Source organism: Bos indicus x Bos taurus, chromosome 3 (genome assembly GCF_003369695.1).
Source record: "Bos indicus x Bos taurus breed Angus x Brahman F1 hybrid chromosome 3, Bos_hybrid_MaternalHap_v2.0, whole genome shotgun sequence".
Lineage (NCBI taxonomy): Eukaryota > Metazoa > Chordata > Mammalia > Artiodactyla > Bovidae > Bos > Bos indicus x Bos taurus.
Genome location: NC_040078.1, coordinates 1,691,656 through 1,708,073, shown reverse-complemented (window position 1 = coordinate 1,708,073; position 16,418 = coordinate 1,691,656). Strand labels below are relative to the sequence as shown.

At 46.1% G+C, this 16,418-nt stretch overlaps 1 protein-coding gene across 1 annotated transcript in view; it reads right to left on the bottom strand.

Annotated features, from left to right (window-relative positions):
• The window catches only part of GPA33 (glycoprotein A33), a 52,742-nt gene that overhangs the window by 34,751 nt on the left and 1,573 nt on the right, over positions 1 to 16,418 (bottom strand). The window contains exon 2 of the mRNA XM_027526667.1: positions 923 to 1,077. Within this exon, the coding sequence (XP_027382468.1) occupies positions 923 to 1,077 (155 nt within the window). The remainder of the gene's footprint in view (positions 1 to 922; positions 1,078 to 16,418) is intronic.

Below are 16,418 nucleotides of genomic sequence, written 5' to 3'. Positions count from 1 at the left end.
TTAGCCTTGTCTGGGAGAAAGGGGAGATAAGGGGATTAGGGTATGGAAACTGGGGCAGGGATGGGACAAGATTGGCAAGATGGGAATGAGACTTATCAATGTACTTCTTCATGATGTTTTAATTTTTGGACCATAGGATTACTATCTATTCCAAAATAGAAAATAAAATCTCCCCATACTCCCTGAAAGAACCCAAGCAGGAAGGAAAAAGAGCTACAACAAAATTTGGTCTCTGGGAGAGCTCTGTGTTAATCAAAAGTGATGACTGACTCAAATGATACAGTAAAGGTCCCTTGAGACTGGATGAGAGAAAGATGTTTGAGGGAAGGTAATTCTTTCAAACTAGAGATGGCACAGTACAGCCCTCCCTGGGTCCAACATTCACTGCTCCTTCCCCACCCAGCCCAGCCCGGGCGTTAACGAAGTTTAGTCTGTCTAACTTGTATTGAAAGGTTTTGTAGTGCGTGTCCTCTAAGACAGGAGTCCCCAGCCTCCAGGTCACAGGCCGGTACTGGTCCTTGGCCTGTGAGGAGCCGGGCCACACAGCAGGAGATGAGAGGCAGGCAAGCGAGCAAAGCTTCATCTGTGTGTACAGCTGCTCCCATCACTCGCATTACCACCTGAGCTCTGCCTCCTGTCAGATCAGTTTCTGGAAAATAAGCTCAGGGCTTCCACTGATTCTCATGATGATGAGTTGTATAATTATTTCATTGTATATCAGAATTTAATAATAATACAAATAAAGTGCACAATAAATGTAATGTCTTGAGTCATCCCCAAACCACCTCCCACCCCCCAGTCCCTGGAAAAATAGTCTTTCACAAAATAGGTCCCTGGTGCCAAAAAGGTTGGGAACTGCTGCTCTATGGTCAGGTCATACTCAGTCCTATATGCATGCTCCCAGCATTTTAAGGATCCTTACCGTATGACTCCTTAGAAGCTTGTCCCACTGGATAAATCCTTCTCGGTTGGGGGAGGAAGTCTGGTAGGAGCATGGAAGGGTAACATTTTTCCCCCTTGCAGCCCGAAGAACATCCTTTGGGGTTTCCACAAAGATGCCGTGGACAGTCACCCAGACTGGAAAGAAAGCAGGAAGTAAATGACATGGCATACCCACTCACTATCCACTGGATCTCCTCCAACCACAGCTCAACACACTACAACTGCGATCTTGGCCATGGCACACCGGCTATTCTCCTCCAAGCCTTGGGTGAAGACAAACACGTATACCTTGGTTCACCCTGTCCCCCGTCCTGCAGCAGCTCAATAAAGTCAAGCAGCTTGTGTGCTGGGCAAAAACCTGGCTTTGAGCCTCAGCCCCACCCCTCCCTTTAGGCATTGTGTGAACTTTTCTTAGCCTCAGCTCTCATCCAGAAAAAGGGACATTAATACTTTTCAGAACTGTTTGGAGAATTAAATGAGATAACATGTAAATGTTTTGCTTAATGCCTGGCACATAGAACACACTCAATAAATATTTCCCCCCATCATTTTTTGTTGTGATGATAATTCACTCAATATTTAATACATATTTATGGAGCACTTATATATGATAAATTTGAATAAGATTAAGTTAAGGTAAAGAGAGAGAGGGTACTCCCAGGAGCATTTATTCTATATAAGTCTATCAGAAAAAAAGAAAACGGTGAGAAAAAGAGTGTGGTCACACTAGCATCTCTCATCACATACATTCTTACCATGTGACATTGACTCTCCCCCATCGATACCTGGGGTCTGTGTCCCCTCCCCCTGAATCTGAGTCGGCCTGTAACTGCAGTGTGAGAGACGCCCATTTGGCTGAAGCTCTAGTAAATGGATTTCTTTCCCATAGAGTCTGGGTGCCCTTTGAACTGCTGATTTTTATGCTGTTTCTCGGGTGGGCAAGTCCATACTTGGGCCCATCAGCAATAACCCTCCTTATTGGTTTCTGTGTTAGGGGTTGGGTTCCCATGGATACAACATCTCTGTGTTTCCTACTCATTTCTATGTTGCCCTTCTGTATGTAGTAACTTTGATCAGCCCTCAGGTCTTCCTTAGGAGGAATTGCTCTGTATGTCGGTGTAGATTCGGTGTGCCTGTAAGGGTAGCATAGCACTGAGTTTAAATGCACAGGCTTCAGAGCTAGAATGCCTCTTTGGAATTCCAGTTCCTTTATCTGTTAAATGTGTAGCCTTGAGCAACTTACTTAAGCTCTCTGTGCCAGAGTCCTTGCTTGAAAAAAGGGTTGTTTGAAAATTAAATAACATGAAATGTGTACTTTGTTTAGAATGATTCCTGACCCATGCTGCTGCTTCTGCTAAGTCACGTCAGTCGTGTCCGACTCTGTGTGATCCCATAGACGGCAGCACACCAGGCTCGCCTGTCCCTGGGATTCTCCAGGCAAGAACACTGGAGTGGGTTGCCATTTCCTTCTCCAATGCATGAAAGTGAAAAAGTGAAAGTGAAGTCGCTCAGTCGTGTCCGACTCTTAGCGACCCCATGGACTGCAGCCTACCAGGCTCCTCCATCCATGGGATTTTCCAGGAAAGAGTACTGGAGTGGGGTGCCATTGCCTTCTCCATCTTGACCCATAATCAGTGCTTAATATATGACAGTTACATTACATATGTGTATGTTCTATATATATATATATATATATATATTTATATTGAATAACTTCTACTTTTTCATCTCATAGTCTTTTGTTGAGGTGCATCCTTAATTAGAAATTAATCACAAGAAAAACCATCACCATCACCATGGATGAACTATTGTAAATAAATAATAATTACTAATGACTATAACTAAAGAATAGATCAAGGGGCTTCCCTGGTGGTCCAATGGTTAAGAATCTGCCTGTCAATGCAGGGGATATGAGTTCAATCCCTGGTCTAAGAAGATTCCACATATGGCGGGGCAACTAAGCCTATGCATGCTAGAACCCATGCTCTGCAATTAGAGAAGCCGCCACAATGAGAAGCCCATGCACCGCAACTAGAGAGGAGCCCTTATCACCGCAACTAGAGAAAAGCCCAAGAGCAGCAACCGAGACTCAGTGCAGTGAAAAGTAAGTAAGTTAAATAATTTAAAAAGAATAGATCACTTTTAAAGATCATAATAACAGCGAGTTGAAGTCATTTTATGTGAGTGAGAGAAGAGACTGAAATGAATGGATGAGTAAGAACTCATAAAGAAAGGGAAAATATATTGAACAAATATAGAGTGCTATTTAATGTTATTTGTAAACCTGAGAAGGATTTTTAAAGGCCAATCCTGTGCCCTAAGGCACACTTACATTTTCCATAATCCTAGATGAGAATTTATCCTATGTTTAAGCACTTCATGCCAACAGCCATCACTGGGAATCCTCCATAGCTAATCTAAATCCTTCTCGCTGACTTCAGTGAGTATCCTCTTGTTCTGACATTACTGGCAACAAAGACATCTGGCTTAACTTCTTAATAGCCTCCCATCATAAACTCAGAGGCTTCTGATGTTTGTAATCACCAGCTTTCTCATTCCTAGTTCTGTAATAAACTGTAATAAGTCCAGTTCCTTTCACCTCTTCCCATAGGCTTACTGTGACCCACATTCTATGGAATCTTTGCATCCTACGCAGTGGATGAGGGAAAAGCACCGGGTGAGGATATCTAATCTATAATCAGAACACTAGGGAGTGGAGAAGTTGGTTTCTAGAGCTTTCCAACAACCTCCCTTTCTACTTTTTGTATAGGTCTACACTAGGTATCTTCTTTCCAGTCGCCCAGAACCCACCCTCTCCCTAGTCGTTGCCACTCGCACATCCTGTTGCTCCTAACAGCTGTGTCTCTCCTGCTCCAGAAGTATTCTTTCTCTCCTCCTCCCTGCTGCTCTCCTTTCTTTTTTTTCCAAGGCTCAGCTTTTCCGATATTGGTGAAGATCATCTGTCGAAGCTAATTCACCATAAGGTGTTAAAAACTAATAAATAGTTCAGGGATGTGTTGACCTTCCCAAGGTATACAAATTGGGAGAGTAGGTGCTTTCACCTGCAAAGAAGGAATGAAAATCTCAGAATTTTGTACCACAAGCACCACCCACGCGTGCCTTCATCCTAGTGCTCTCTCGTGAAAGGTTGTCACACAACGTGGCAGAGTGGCCAAAAGCACAGCCACTGAAGCCAACTGCCCAGGCCTGCATCCTCATCCTTAGTTTTCCTAGCAGCGCAACCTTGCACAACTTAATTAACTTCTCTGTACCTCAGGTTCCTTGACTATAAAACGAGGTTAATTATACTACCTAACTCAAGGCTGTGAGGGTTGGATAATAGCATATTTAGTATGCACAACCTTTACCCTGGCAGATAAGCAAGACCTGTGTCCACATTCTATATTGTCGTGTCTTCTCCTCTGCTACACTGTGCTTCTTTCATTTTCATATCCTCAGGGCTCAACAAAGTGCCTAATACGTAGGAAATACTCAATGAAGTGCCCTTTGCCAACAAAATGAATGAGTTACGAAGAACTTAAGTTTAAAAGATAGGTAGGATTTACAACCAGAGAAACTTAGTTGCTAGAAGATGTAAAAAAAAAAAAAAAAAATCAAATAAATAACCAAAGGAGCCCCAGAGAGGGGACACCAAGTCTGCAGGTGGCCCCAGGTGGAAATGGTAAAGGTCACTGAAACTCCCTAAGTGACTGGGGTGTGAAGACTCAGCTTGAGGCCTCCAGAATTGCTTGTAAATAATTAAGGTTTGTTAAGAAGATAGTAAACGGTCTCTTGAGAGCTAACTAGAAAGCAATACATCCAACGAGGCTAATGAAATGCTTGATGGAACCCGGCTGCTTGAGGCGTACATAGCACATTATGGGAACCCTTGGGAAACTGGCAGTAATGCCTCCACTTAGGAAAATCCATTTGCACAGAGAAACCACAGTCTTAGGGAGGACGTGTGCTGGAGGCCAGAAGGGACCCATCGTGCCTTAGGACTAGATAGATGGAGCTCTTACAGTGAGAAAGTGCTGGTCTCTAGGGCAAGGGGTGCAGCTCATACATGCACGTGCGTGTTGGTTTGTCCTGTCCCCCAAGGTGGACATGACCCCTGCAGGCTCTCAGAATGACAGCTGGGGAAGGAGAGATGGAGAGATGGGGAGGAGGGGTTAGAACTCAATGGACATTTGTGGAAGCCTTTTTTCAACAAAGATCTTTAGGAATCTATATATTCCAGTCAATTTAATGAATTTTTCCTAAGGCCCTAGTTTAGTGCAAGGCACTGAGAAAATGATCAGAGGCATGTTCATGCCCCTATCTTCCTGGGGAATCCACCAGGACCGTCTCAGCCCTTACTGGCTTTGCTGAACTGCTCCAGGGAGCTTGTGTCCCACACACATCATTATCATGTCACTGTGCGTCTACATGTGCAGGCTGCCTCCCCTCATCACATAGCAGCTCCTTCTAGCAGGGTGTGTGTCTCAGACTTCTCTTGTACTCATCACTTGCCAGTTCCCACCCCCAAGGTGTCTACACAGAGCTGGGTGCTAATAAGACCTTGTTTGTTGAGTGGTTTGTATTCCCTGCCCAGGAAGAAGTTAGAAGTCACTGTCAGCCAGCATCCTAACAAAGCCTAAGTAAGTGTTTAGTGCAAGTGTTAAGGAGGGAAGTGTGAAGGGATGGAGGTGGGGAGAGAGGAGAGGGACTGCATTTGGATCCAGAAGAAGGATTTTAATGGAAAGCCTTACTGAGATGATGGGACTTGAAATAGCCCCCAAGGGACTCAGTTCATGTTGTTGAACTTGTGTATACAAGAGAGTAAAGCAGGGTGCATAACTGTGCATGTAACAGTATCTCACTTCCACAGAGTCACAGAAAGTAAATTTTAAAAGAAAATATATCAAAGTATAGAATTAATAGCAGTTACCTCTGGATTCTGGATTTCTTCTTTGTGTATTTTTATTTTGCAAACATTCTGCAGCAGACATGTGGTACTCTTACAACCATAAAACTGAGTTACATTTCTACAAGTCAAGTAGGAAATAAGGAAGCAAAGAAGTGAGGACGGACTGTTTTGTCAGGGAGCTTGCCTAACACAGAGAAATGGGAAAGCTGCAGATAGAAGGCTATGAAAGATCTTGAGAAAGTCTGTTTCATCCCCTCTGGAATGGAAGATGGAGAGACTTGAGCAGGCTCCTAGGTCATAGGGATGGAGCTCCTAGAAAAGAAGTGACTCCTTAACAAAATAAAGGAGGAGAAGCCTGATGGAGCACGACCCCTGCCTGGGTGGGTATGCGCAAAGGTGGAGGACTAGCCTTGCCCACGGCAAGAGGCACCTGTGCCCGAGTGTGCAGAAAGAGAGCAGCCGGTGGGCAGGAGTGGAGCAGTGAGTTCTGACCGGGGGCTCTGCCCTCCACCGCTACGCTCGCTCACTCTCTGTCTGTCTGAGCGTCTATCTATCGCCATATTCTGCCTATGCCGGGTGTTTATGGCATCCCTGACTCACAGGGCAGAGAGCAAGGAAGCCGCCCAAAGGGCACTGACTGCCAGGAGAGGAAGAACCCCAGGAAGGAGGCGGGTTCCAAGTGTGACAGTTGGTGCCCTGGGCAGAGAGGGTGCTCTGGGAACAGAGACAAGCTCAACAGTCAGGGGTTAGGGATATGGGAACAAAACCTGAGTGTTGCCAAGATGGAGTGGTTTGAGGAGCAACTGAACTTTACCTCCAAGTCAAATATATTCTCCACTGGCTGTCTCAATACTAAAATCCCACCACTGACTGAAGGCACTGTGCGTGTGCGTGTGCATGTGCTTGTGCGTGTGTGTGTGTGCGCGTGTGTGTGTATGCGTGTGCGTGCATGTGCGTGTGTGTGTGTGTGTGTGTGTGTGTGTGTGTCTGCATGCGCTTAGCCACTTGGTCATGTCTGACTCTGCAGCTCCATGGAGCCCGCCAGGCTCCTCTGTCCATGGGATTCTCCAGGCAAAAATACTGGAGTGGGTTGCCATGCCCTCCTCCAGGGGGTCTTCCCGGGAATGCAAGTGCTGCTTGGGAGGGAGGGAAGGCACAGTGAGTGGCTCTCTTCCTTTAACCTGCAGGGCAAATCCATCTCCTTAATTAGCCCCTCTCACCCATCCATCCCTAGAAAGGGGATGCAGGATGGATAAATGTTGATTTAAAAAAACAAATGCAATTAGGAAACTGAGGCTTGGAGAGAAGGATAGAGTAAAGGCAAAGAAAGACAGGTAGGAAACTGAGAGCAAACCAGCTTGCTGCCTGCTGAGGTTCAAAGGGGTGGGTGCTCATTCGTTGACACCCACTCAGCAAATGGCTGCTGGACACCTGTGTTCCAAGGGCTCTGCTGGACTCCGGGGGAAAATGGCAACCAGAGACAGACACAGTTCCCGCATCACAGAGATAAATGTAAAACCATCATCGTAACCAGTGGTACACAGTCAATGACAGGATATAACAGAGGATTTGGGGATGAGGAGAGGTTGTCCTGAGGAAAGGCCCTTTGAGCTGACATTGGAGGATGGGCAGGAGGGAACCACAAGAAAAAAAGGGAAGAGGTGAGAGAAGGAGAGAAGAGCATGTACAGAGGTCAGGGCACGGGAGAAGGTGGGCCATGTTCCAGAAACTAAAACAAGCCGCTCTGCAGCAATGGAAGTGGGTGGTGTGGGTGGGTGGTGTGATTCTTTTAGCCTTCCATGACGATTCCAAATAAACAGAGGCCAAGTTCAAACTTCATACTTGTGCCCTCAGGGCAGTTTAGGACAATTCTTGCTATCTGCCAGACTTCACCCTTCAGGAGTCTCCTAGAAAGCAACTCAAAAGTTACACCTCCCCCAGTTGTGGTCAGAAATGTGGGATGGGCCCAAGTCTAACAGGCCATAATAGCAATTGAGGGTTTTTCCCACCACCCCCCCACCCCCACTATCTACATCTATTTGAAACAGTTCTTTTGAGTATGAGGGTTCTTTCTTGCATCGAATGAGTGAGCACTTGTCAGTTTTAAAATCACTGATGTTTATCTTTAGATAATTAAATTAGGAGGAAAATGAAGAACCTACTGATAACAGGAAGAAGCAAGAGTCCTCTCCCGTCTGGCATTTGATGAGATAGATATTCATTACTGTGCATTCCGATTATTTTTCCAGGACAGAACATAGGGCAGAGACTTGACAACATGGGTGTGTGAAGCCAGATTGAGCTTACGTTCCGTAACTATGTCACTTGCAGGGCCGTCGTTACTATATTAGCTGGCTGTGCCCCAGACAAACAGGATCTGCTGCTACAAACCTTTCTCCCAGTCTTCATCATGAGGAGGGCACTGCTATGCTCTCAGCCACTGTCTCTTATCAAAGTTTCCTGGTTTGGTTGACAATATCCTGCTCAATATGATTTTTGTTGTCAAAATTGAGAATGATGATTGATTTCAACCCAAGGAACCTGGTGGTGAGCATAAAGGGACAAGCAGTGAATTGCTGCTTGGGACATTACTGCTTGCTTGGGACATCAGCATAGTTTGTAAGATACTTCCAATTTGGAAATGAAGGAAGCAAATCCAAGTGCATGGTCCAAACACGCTTGTTCTTCAGTGCCCTTCGCCCCACATCGGTGTCACAGCAAAGCTCACTTCCAGGTCCTGATGCTGAAGGTAAGGCCCCCACTTCCTGTGCTCAGCAGTCTTGGCTCTGGTCAGAGTGTGGAGTTAGGGGCTCAGCCGTGGGCATAATGGTCGCCACCGTCTTTGGACCCCTTTCTCTGGCCCTCCTCACTCCTCAGTGTCAGCTCCTCGGGCCCATCTTCTTTTAGCCCATCCTCCTCTGGCTCCCAGTCAATCTTCAGGGAGATCAACCCTGAATATTCACTGGAAGGATTGATGCTAAAGCTAAAGCTCTGGTATTTTGGGTCATCTGATGCAAGCAGATGATTCATTAGACAAGTCCCTGGGAAAGATCAAAGGCAGAAGGAGATGAGGGCATCAGAGGATAGACGGCATCACCAATGCAATGAACGTGAACTTGGGCAAACTCTGGGAAGAAGTGAGGGACAGGGAGGCCTGGCATGCTGCAGCCCATGGGGTCACGGAGACTCAGACACAACTGGGCGACTGAACAAAGCCGCAGCAGCAAAGTCTGGCCCGCAGGATCCGCTTGCAGGAGTGGAGTTGCACAGCCTACACTGGCTTTCTGGGGGCCATCTAAGAAAAGAGGGCCTAGGAATGGGCACTGGCGGAGGCAGTGGGGCTGGTTAGAGGTCAGGTGCTGGTTGGAAAGAAGCCTAGTTTGGGAAAGTTGTCCAGATAGAAAGTTAACTTAGATTTGGAGGGGACAGAGAGAAAAATTATAAAGGAAATAAGTAGGCAGAACAGCCTCAAAATCAATCATCAAGGACAAGAATCTAGCTGTTTATGTTTAGCACACATGGTAGACTCTCGTAATTTAAAGATTTGTGCTCAATAATAGTATCTGAGAATGCTTGGTAAGATGGATACCCCAGCTGGATTAAAGGGAGTTTTATATCTGAGGAGAGAGCCCAATGAAAAGAGTCGGAGGAAAAAAGAGGACCAGAAAACTATAACTTGATACTGGAAAACCAAAATATATTGTTCACAAATAGATTGTGAGCACTTGTTCTGGAAACTATGATACAGAAAAAAAAAAAAAAAAAAAATATATATATATATATATATATATGCAGTAGTTCTTGATCCCCATGCTGCTTAGGCAAACAGGTATCAAAAAAAAGGTTAAATGGCAGTAAATCAGATGGGGGAAAAAAAAGTGATCGAGACCTCAAAATCAAATCAGGAAAAAAACAATGTGGCTTAAAGTTACCTGGAAAGGCTTTATGGAGAGAAAGAACTTGTGATACTTCAAGGTCAGCCAGAAAAAAGGAAGGTACCGACACTACAAAGAGGTCTGATGATAACATTTTTCCAGACCAAGAAGTGCAAGATGTAATGTAGCAAACATTTTTGTAATATCAAAAGTGTAGAGACATTCTAGGTGCTGAAATATTGGGATTTGGAAGAATGTCCCAGTGGTTTACAGAGTCTAAATAAGAGTTAGGAGAAACTAGCCTCACAATATGAGTCTTATCCTAATAGTAACGGGCAATAACTGAATACCTTCAAGTAGGTGTAGTATCATGGTCATAATTTTATTTTAACAGATCATTTTGGCTTCAGGGTGGACAGCAGATAGAAGTGGCAAAATAGGCTCACAAGCCCAGTTGGAGACTATGGAAGTAGCTTAGGAGAGGGAGCTTACTTCAGAGAGGTGTCAGAGGAAATAGAGAAAGATGAACAGATTTTAGAGATACTGGAGGGCTAAAATCATCAGGACTTAGTGATGACTTGAATTTGTAGCTAAAGGAGAAGAAGCTGTCAAGGGTGATATGGTCGTTTTAAAATATGGTCCCAAAATACTTTGGAACTCCTCTCATCAAAAGGACTCATGTCCCCGCCCTTGAACCTAGGTTCTGTGATTGCTTGATCAATAGAATATGGTAGAAGTATGGTAAAAGATGCTGGGTCAATATCCGGGCCCAGACTTTAAGATATTGGCAGCTTCCACCTTATATCTCTTTAGATGTTCACTCTTATAATCTAGCCACCATGCTATGAGGAAGCCCAAGCTTCCCTGTGGAGAAGTTCATAAACAGAGGAATCAGAGTTAGCAACTACTTGCCAGCCAGTGAGCCAGAGTCTTGGAAGTGGGTCTTCCAACCCCAATCAAGTCACCCCAGCTGACACTGCATGGAGCAGGGACAAGCTGTCCCTGCCAAGCCCCATCCGAGTTGCAGATTTGTGAGCAAAATAAATGCTTGTTATTATTGTTTTAAGTTACTACTAAGTTTTGGAATGGATAATTACATAACAATAGAAAACAGTAACAGATGACTCCTATTTTTCTGGCTTTCATTCCTGGAGGGATTGGGTGTCATTTACTGATGTAGAGATCACTGAAAAAGGCCCAGATGTGGGGACAAAGATCATGAGTTTGGTTTACAGCTTGTGAGTTTGAACTGATTCTGAGATATCTAAATTGAAAAGTCACGCATAGTTTTGGATTTATGGGTCTAAGGCTCAAGAAAGAGATTGAGTTTGAAGACAAAACTGGGGTCAAATGTGGGTCAATCAGAATAAGTGAGTGAGTGAGTGAAAGTCACTCAGTTGTGTCCAGCTCTTTGCGACTCCACAGTCCATGGAATTCTCCAGGCCAGAATACTGGAGTGGGTAGCCTTTCCCTTCTCCAGGGGATCTTCCCAACCCAGGGACTGAACCCAGGTCTCCTGCAGTGCAGGTGGATTCTTTACCAGCTGAGCCACAAAGGAAGCCCAGTTAGAATGGGTGTGAATGAAAGATGCAGATGTAGATGAGGGTCTAAGTGGAGGGAATTCTAACATTTCATGGTAGGCCGAGAAGCATGAAGCTGCAAGGGAGATGTGAAAGGGTTAGCCCAGGAATGCCAGAGGAGAACCAGGAATGGGTGTATCTTGGGGGACCGACGGACTAGAGTATGTTAGGAAGGAGGGAGGGATTATCAAGGTTAGACCTTGCCGGGAATACTTTCCCCCAGGCTTCCTCCCTGCTAGCCAGCATCACAGTAAGCAGTGCTACTAGTTACCAAGACCCTGGGATGGGGCCCTAGAGGGCAAAGATGAGGGCAAGATGAGGATCACACCTGTGCCCATGAACCAGTTCTTCTCTGGAGGCCTTGTTTTTCAAACTGTAGTCCCTGGAGGAGCAGCAACATCACTTGGGAGTTTGTTAGAAATTCAGATTTCCATGCCCTTCCCTAGACCTACTGAATCAGTCTGTGTTTTGACAAGATCTCAAGACGACTTCTATGCATATGAAAGTGTGAGTTAAGACATCAATTTGGAGGCTGGACATTAACTCAGGGAAGCAGCCAGATGCTGCAAAATTGAGCTGCAAATCACATGCAGAGTATCAGCCCCAGTCACGGAGACAACCATTCATTAAACCTATTTTTCCTCAAGGTCCAGTAGGCAACTCTGAACTGAGGTTTTCACATCAGAATCACTTGGGTAAATTTTCATAATCAGAGAGATGGCCAGATTCTGCCTCTCAAGAGTCTGATTCAGAGGGTCTGGGGGCGCCTGGACATGTGTACTTTTACTCCCCAGGGGATACTGATGGGCTGCCTGGGTTGCAGCTACTGCCCTAAACCATCACTCAGTGCACACATACCACACTTAGGGTGACCATTCATTGCATTCTTCCCACTTCAAGGCTGGAGCTGGGACTGGGGCATTTTAATCTGATTTCATTTCTGACAGGCAGAAAGTGTAATTCCCCAGGCACACGAGCCCTCCCTGTGAGCACTGGCTTCTGACTTGTGCTCAGGCACCAGCAGGCCCTCCCCAGGCTCCAGGTGTGAGTCACACCCTGGGGTCAGGTGTGGCAACAGGGCTTAGAGCTGGGAAGGAGATAAAAGGCCAGCCTGGCCATCTTGCAGTGCACTTGCTGGGCAACACTACTGGCTCTGGTCTGAATACCACACTCTTGGAGTGGAGATGAACTGGGCACAAGGCCACTCTCTTAGAATTTGCCTGCGGTGCAGATGATGCAGGAGACCCAGTTTCGATCCCTGAGTCGGGAAGATACTCTGGAGGAGGAAATGGCAACCCACAGCAGTATTCTTTCCTGGAGAATCCCCTGGACAGAGGAGCTTGGCAGGCCACAGTCTATGGGGTTGCAAAGAGCTGGACATGACTGAGCTACTAAGCACGCACTCATGGGGTCAAGATGAACTGGCACAAGGCCACTTATCTGGTTCTCATCTTTGTACATGTTTGAGATTGAGCCCTGTAAACCTCAGAGCCTCAACCAGGCCACTGTGTGGACTTAGAGATGCAAGGGACACGAGGCGAAGATATGCCACCCTCTGACAGGGAAGGTCTTGGGAAGCTGCCCAAGCCTGTGTGACTAACAGGAACATGGTACTTCAGAGTGGGCAAATCTAAGTCGTGTAGGAAAATTCTCCTGCTGGGGACTGTAGCTCTAACAAAGGCCCGTGGGGAAGGATTCTAAAATGGCATGATCAACTTTACAATGATAGAAAATTTGAAACTTATTAATAGTTCCCAAAAAAAACCCATCATGGATGAATCATCCATGAGCTTATTGAAATTTTTTTTTAGATGGAGGAAAAAAAAATATTTTCTCATCTTGAATATTTCAGGATGATAGATTCCCTTATTTCTTGGTGAAAAGCAGTACTTTCTGCTTTTCTAACTTAAGCTTTGAGGTTTCCTCTAGTTCTAGGAAGGTAGGGCTTTTTGTTTGGTTATGTTTTTTATCAAGTCTTCAAAGATTTTAGTGACTCTGGGCAGAGTGTCTCAGAGACTTTTTTCCCCTTGGTGGACTCCTCTTTATGCCTCTCTTTTCCTGCAGCTGTACCTTCTACTATATCAAGTCTTTCATGGAGTCTGGTGGCTGAAAAAATTCCCAGAGTGGAAGAGCTTTGGTCTTATACACAAGTTGGAGCATTTTCTCTAGCAGCCTTTGGGAGGGTGGATGAAAATCTTTCATCCACAGTGACTCTCAGTCTCTTGGCAGATGTCTGCCAGGTCAGAGTGATCAGACAGTTGATCATCAAAGTCTAGTTACTTTCCTATAATTTACACTTGCCCACACTAATAACAACAACAACAATAATAATGGGCATTTATTGAATGCTTGTAATGTGGCAAGCACTGATCCAGGGTCTTTACATTGACAACCTCATTTGCTATCTCTAATAACCAAATGGGAGGTAAAATGTGCATTTTTATACATTATAGGTTGCCCTCTCCATTTCACAGATTAGGAAACTGAGATTTATTGAGGCAACTAATTTGCCTCAAGCTAAAGTCAGTTAGGAGAAGGCAATGGCACCCCACTCCGGTACTCTTGCCTGGAAAATCCCATGGACAGAGAAGCCTGGTAGGCTGTAGTCCATGGGGTCGAGAAGAGTCGGACACGACTGAGCGACTTCACTTTCACTTTTCACTTTCATGCACTGGAGAAGGAAATGGCAACCCACTCCAGTGTTCTTGCCTGGAGAATCCCAGGGACCGGGGAGCCTGATGGGCTGCTGTCTATGGAGTCGCACAGAGTCGGACACGACTGAAGCAACTTAGCAGCAGCAGCAGCAAAGTCAGTTAAGGAAGAGGGCCTGCCCTTCTTGAGTGCCTGTGACATGAGAGGATAAGCGGGTGGGAGCGTCTGCCAGGGAGGGGGAGGTATTGTGTCACTGACATTTTTGGAATTGTCATACTGACTTTTAGTAGGTTTAAGTACTGTTTTTAAATTCTTGAATGCACCACCTTCTGTTTGCATACCCTTCATATGACCTGCTTTTGCTGCTGCTGCTAAGTCACTTCAGTCGTGTCCGACTCTGTGTGACCTCACAGACAGAAGCCCACCAGGCTCCCCTGTCCCTAGGATTCTCCAGGCAAGAACATTGAAGTGGGTTGCCATTTCCTTCTCCAATGCATGAAAGTGAAAAGGGAAAGTGAAATCGCTCAGTCACATCCAAATCTTAGCGATCCCATGGACTACAGCCTACCAGGCTTCTCTGTCCATGGGATTTCCCAGGTAAGAGTACCGGAGTGGGGTGCCATTGCCTTCTCCGTCATATGACCTAATGTGATTTTATTCTGATTCCCCAAAGTCTGATGAGTCCTGGGGCCTGTTTTCATTAATTCTGTCATGGTACTCTGCCCAAGACATCAGCAAAATTTTAGTGGTTACTGAGCAAGTTCAGGTGAAGAACAGAACAACAGGGAAAGCCAGTAGGTCCTCTGGAATCCAGCTTAATCTCCACCTCCTCCAGAAAGCCCTCCCTAATTTCCCTGTTCCTCCTCATGGTGGGGAGTGTCACCCAACAGTTTTTATGTTTGACTTTTGAAGGCCTTTATTGCTCACTTACACATGGAAGTGACTATTTCACCCACAAACATTTCCACTTGGCAAACATATACCCAGAGCTAGCCACCAAGCCCGGCTTCCATGGCTCCACTGCTCCAGCCCCTTCCCCTTAGTATAAAGTATGGAGGCAAAGGTGATGAGCCCCTGGCGCCAGACTTGGAGGGTGGAGGGAAGTGGATGGGGGCAGAACACTCTATCTGTGTGTCTGAGCACAATCCCAAGAACTGGTTCCACTGGATGAGTTCACCCAGGGGTCACATACCTTCTCACAGGAAGAGGTGAAATGTACTGCTCGAGGCTGTTCACAGTTAGGGCCACTTTTCAGTCTGTTTTGTTTTGGGTTATTTTTTCCCTAAGCCCAAATCCCTTCTTTTTATTTGTGCATGGCTTTCGGGTTGCAGCCAGACTGCAAATGCAGGGGTGTGTAGGGGAGGAGGCAAGGCATGAGAGAGACTTCCAGGCTCTGGAGAAGAAGATCAGAGGTCGCTGGCCCAGCCCAGAAAGGGTGGTCATTTCCTCTCAGCCTCCTACCCTTGAGACTTGAAGCACGTCATTCGGGTCTGGATGTGATGGCTGAGACAGATTCCCTGATGACTGCAATTCATTCCAGGCCCCTCACTCCTGCGTTTCCTGTACAAACTATGTGTTTGGTAAAGAGCTGTTTGGATGAAAGAATGAACCAAGTAGGCCCTCTAGCCTGATGACGAGGGCCCCTCTGCCCCACAGAGATGGGCCTTCTGGCAGGGCCTGCGAGTTTGACCAGACCTTCCCGAGCAACCAACAGCTTCAAGATTGCGTTTGGAGAGATGGGGAAAGAAGGGGAACCTGGGGAAACCTGGGGACCTGGGAGAACCACCCTGGGCTGGCAGGCCAACTGGTTTGGAGCTTGCCTCTAGAAGCGGAAAAGTGAGCCCTAAATCAGACCCTGTTCCATTACACTTCCCAGGCCTTAGGGCTCCCAAGTTTCCTGGTAGAACTCTTCACCTCCCCCTGTAACTGCGCAGGACCCTATGGGACTGCCCAGGACAGTTCCTTCTCTGCATGTCCTCCGCCTGCCCCTTGTTTGTGGAAAAGCTGTGGTCTCCCAGGCCTACCCTGAGTCATTAAAGTCTGAATCAAGAGTGAATGCAAAAGTAGCAGTTGGACCAGGAAAACTGGTAAGAATATAAACAGTAAATTAGCCATACAGCAGTCACAGAATGTTTAGCTCCTCCCTGAAGAACCTAGACAGCACTACCTGATCCACATTTCCTGGGTTGTTTTAGAGTTACTGAAACCCCTACCAAATGGAAGGAAGTACTTTATGACCGTGAACATGCAGCCTCCAGAGCTACTGGAGCCTGAGAGTGATGTTAACCCCTGTGACACCACCCTGTTACCTCACCACCAACCGAACAGAAAATTGCGCACAAGCTGATCACACATCCTGTGACTCTCCTTCCTCACCTGCTCCTTTAAAAATGCTTTCTTGAAACCCATTGGGGAGTTTACGTCTTTTGAGCGTGAGCCACCCCTTCTCCTATTATGGCC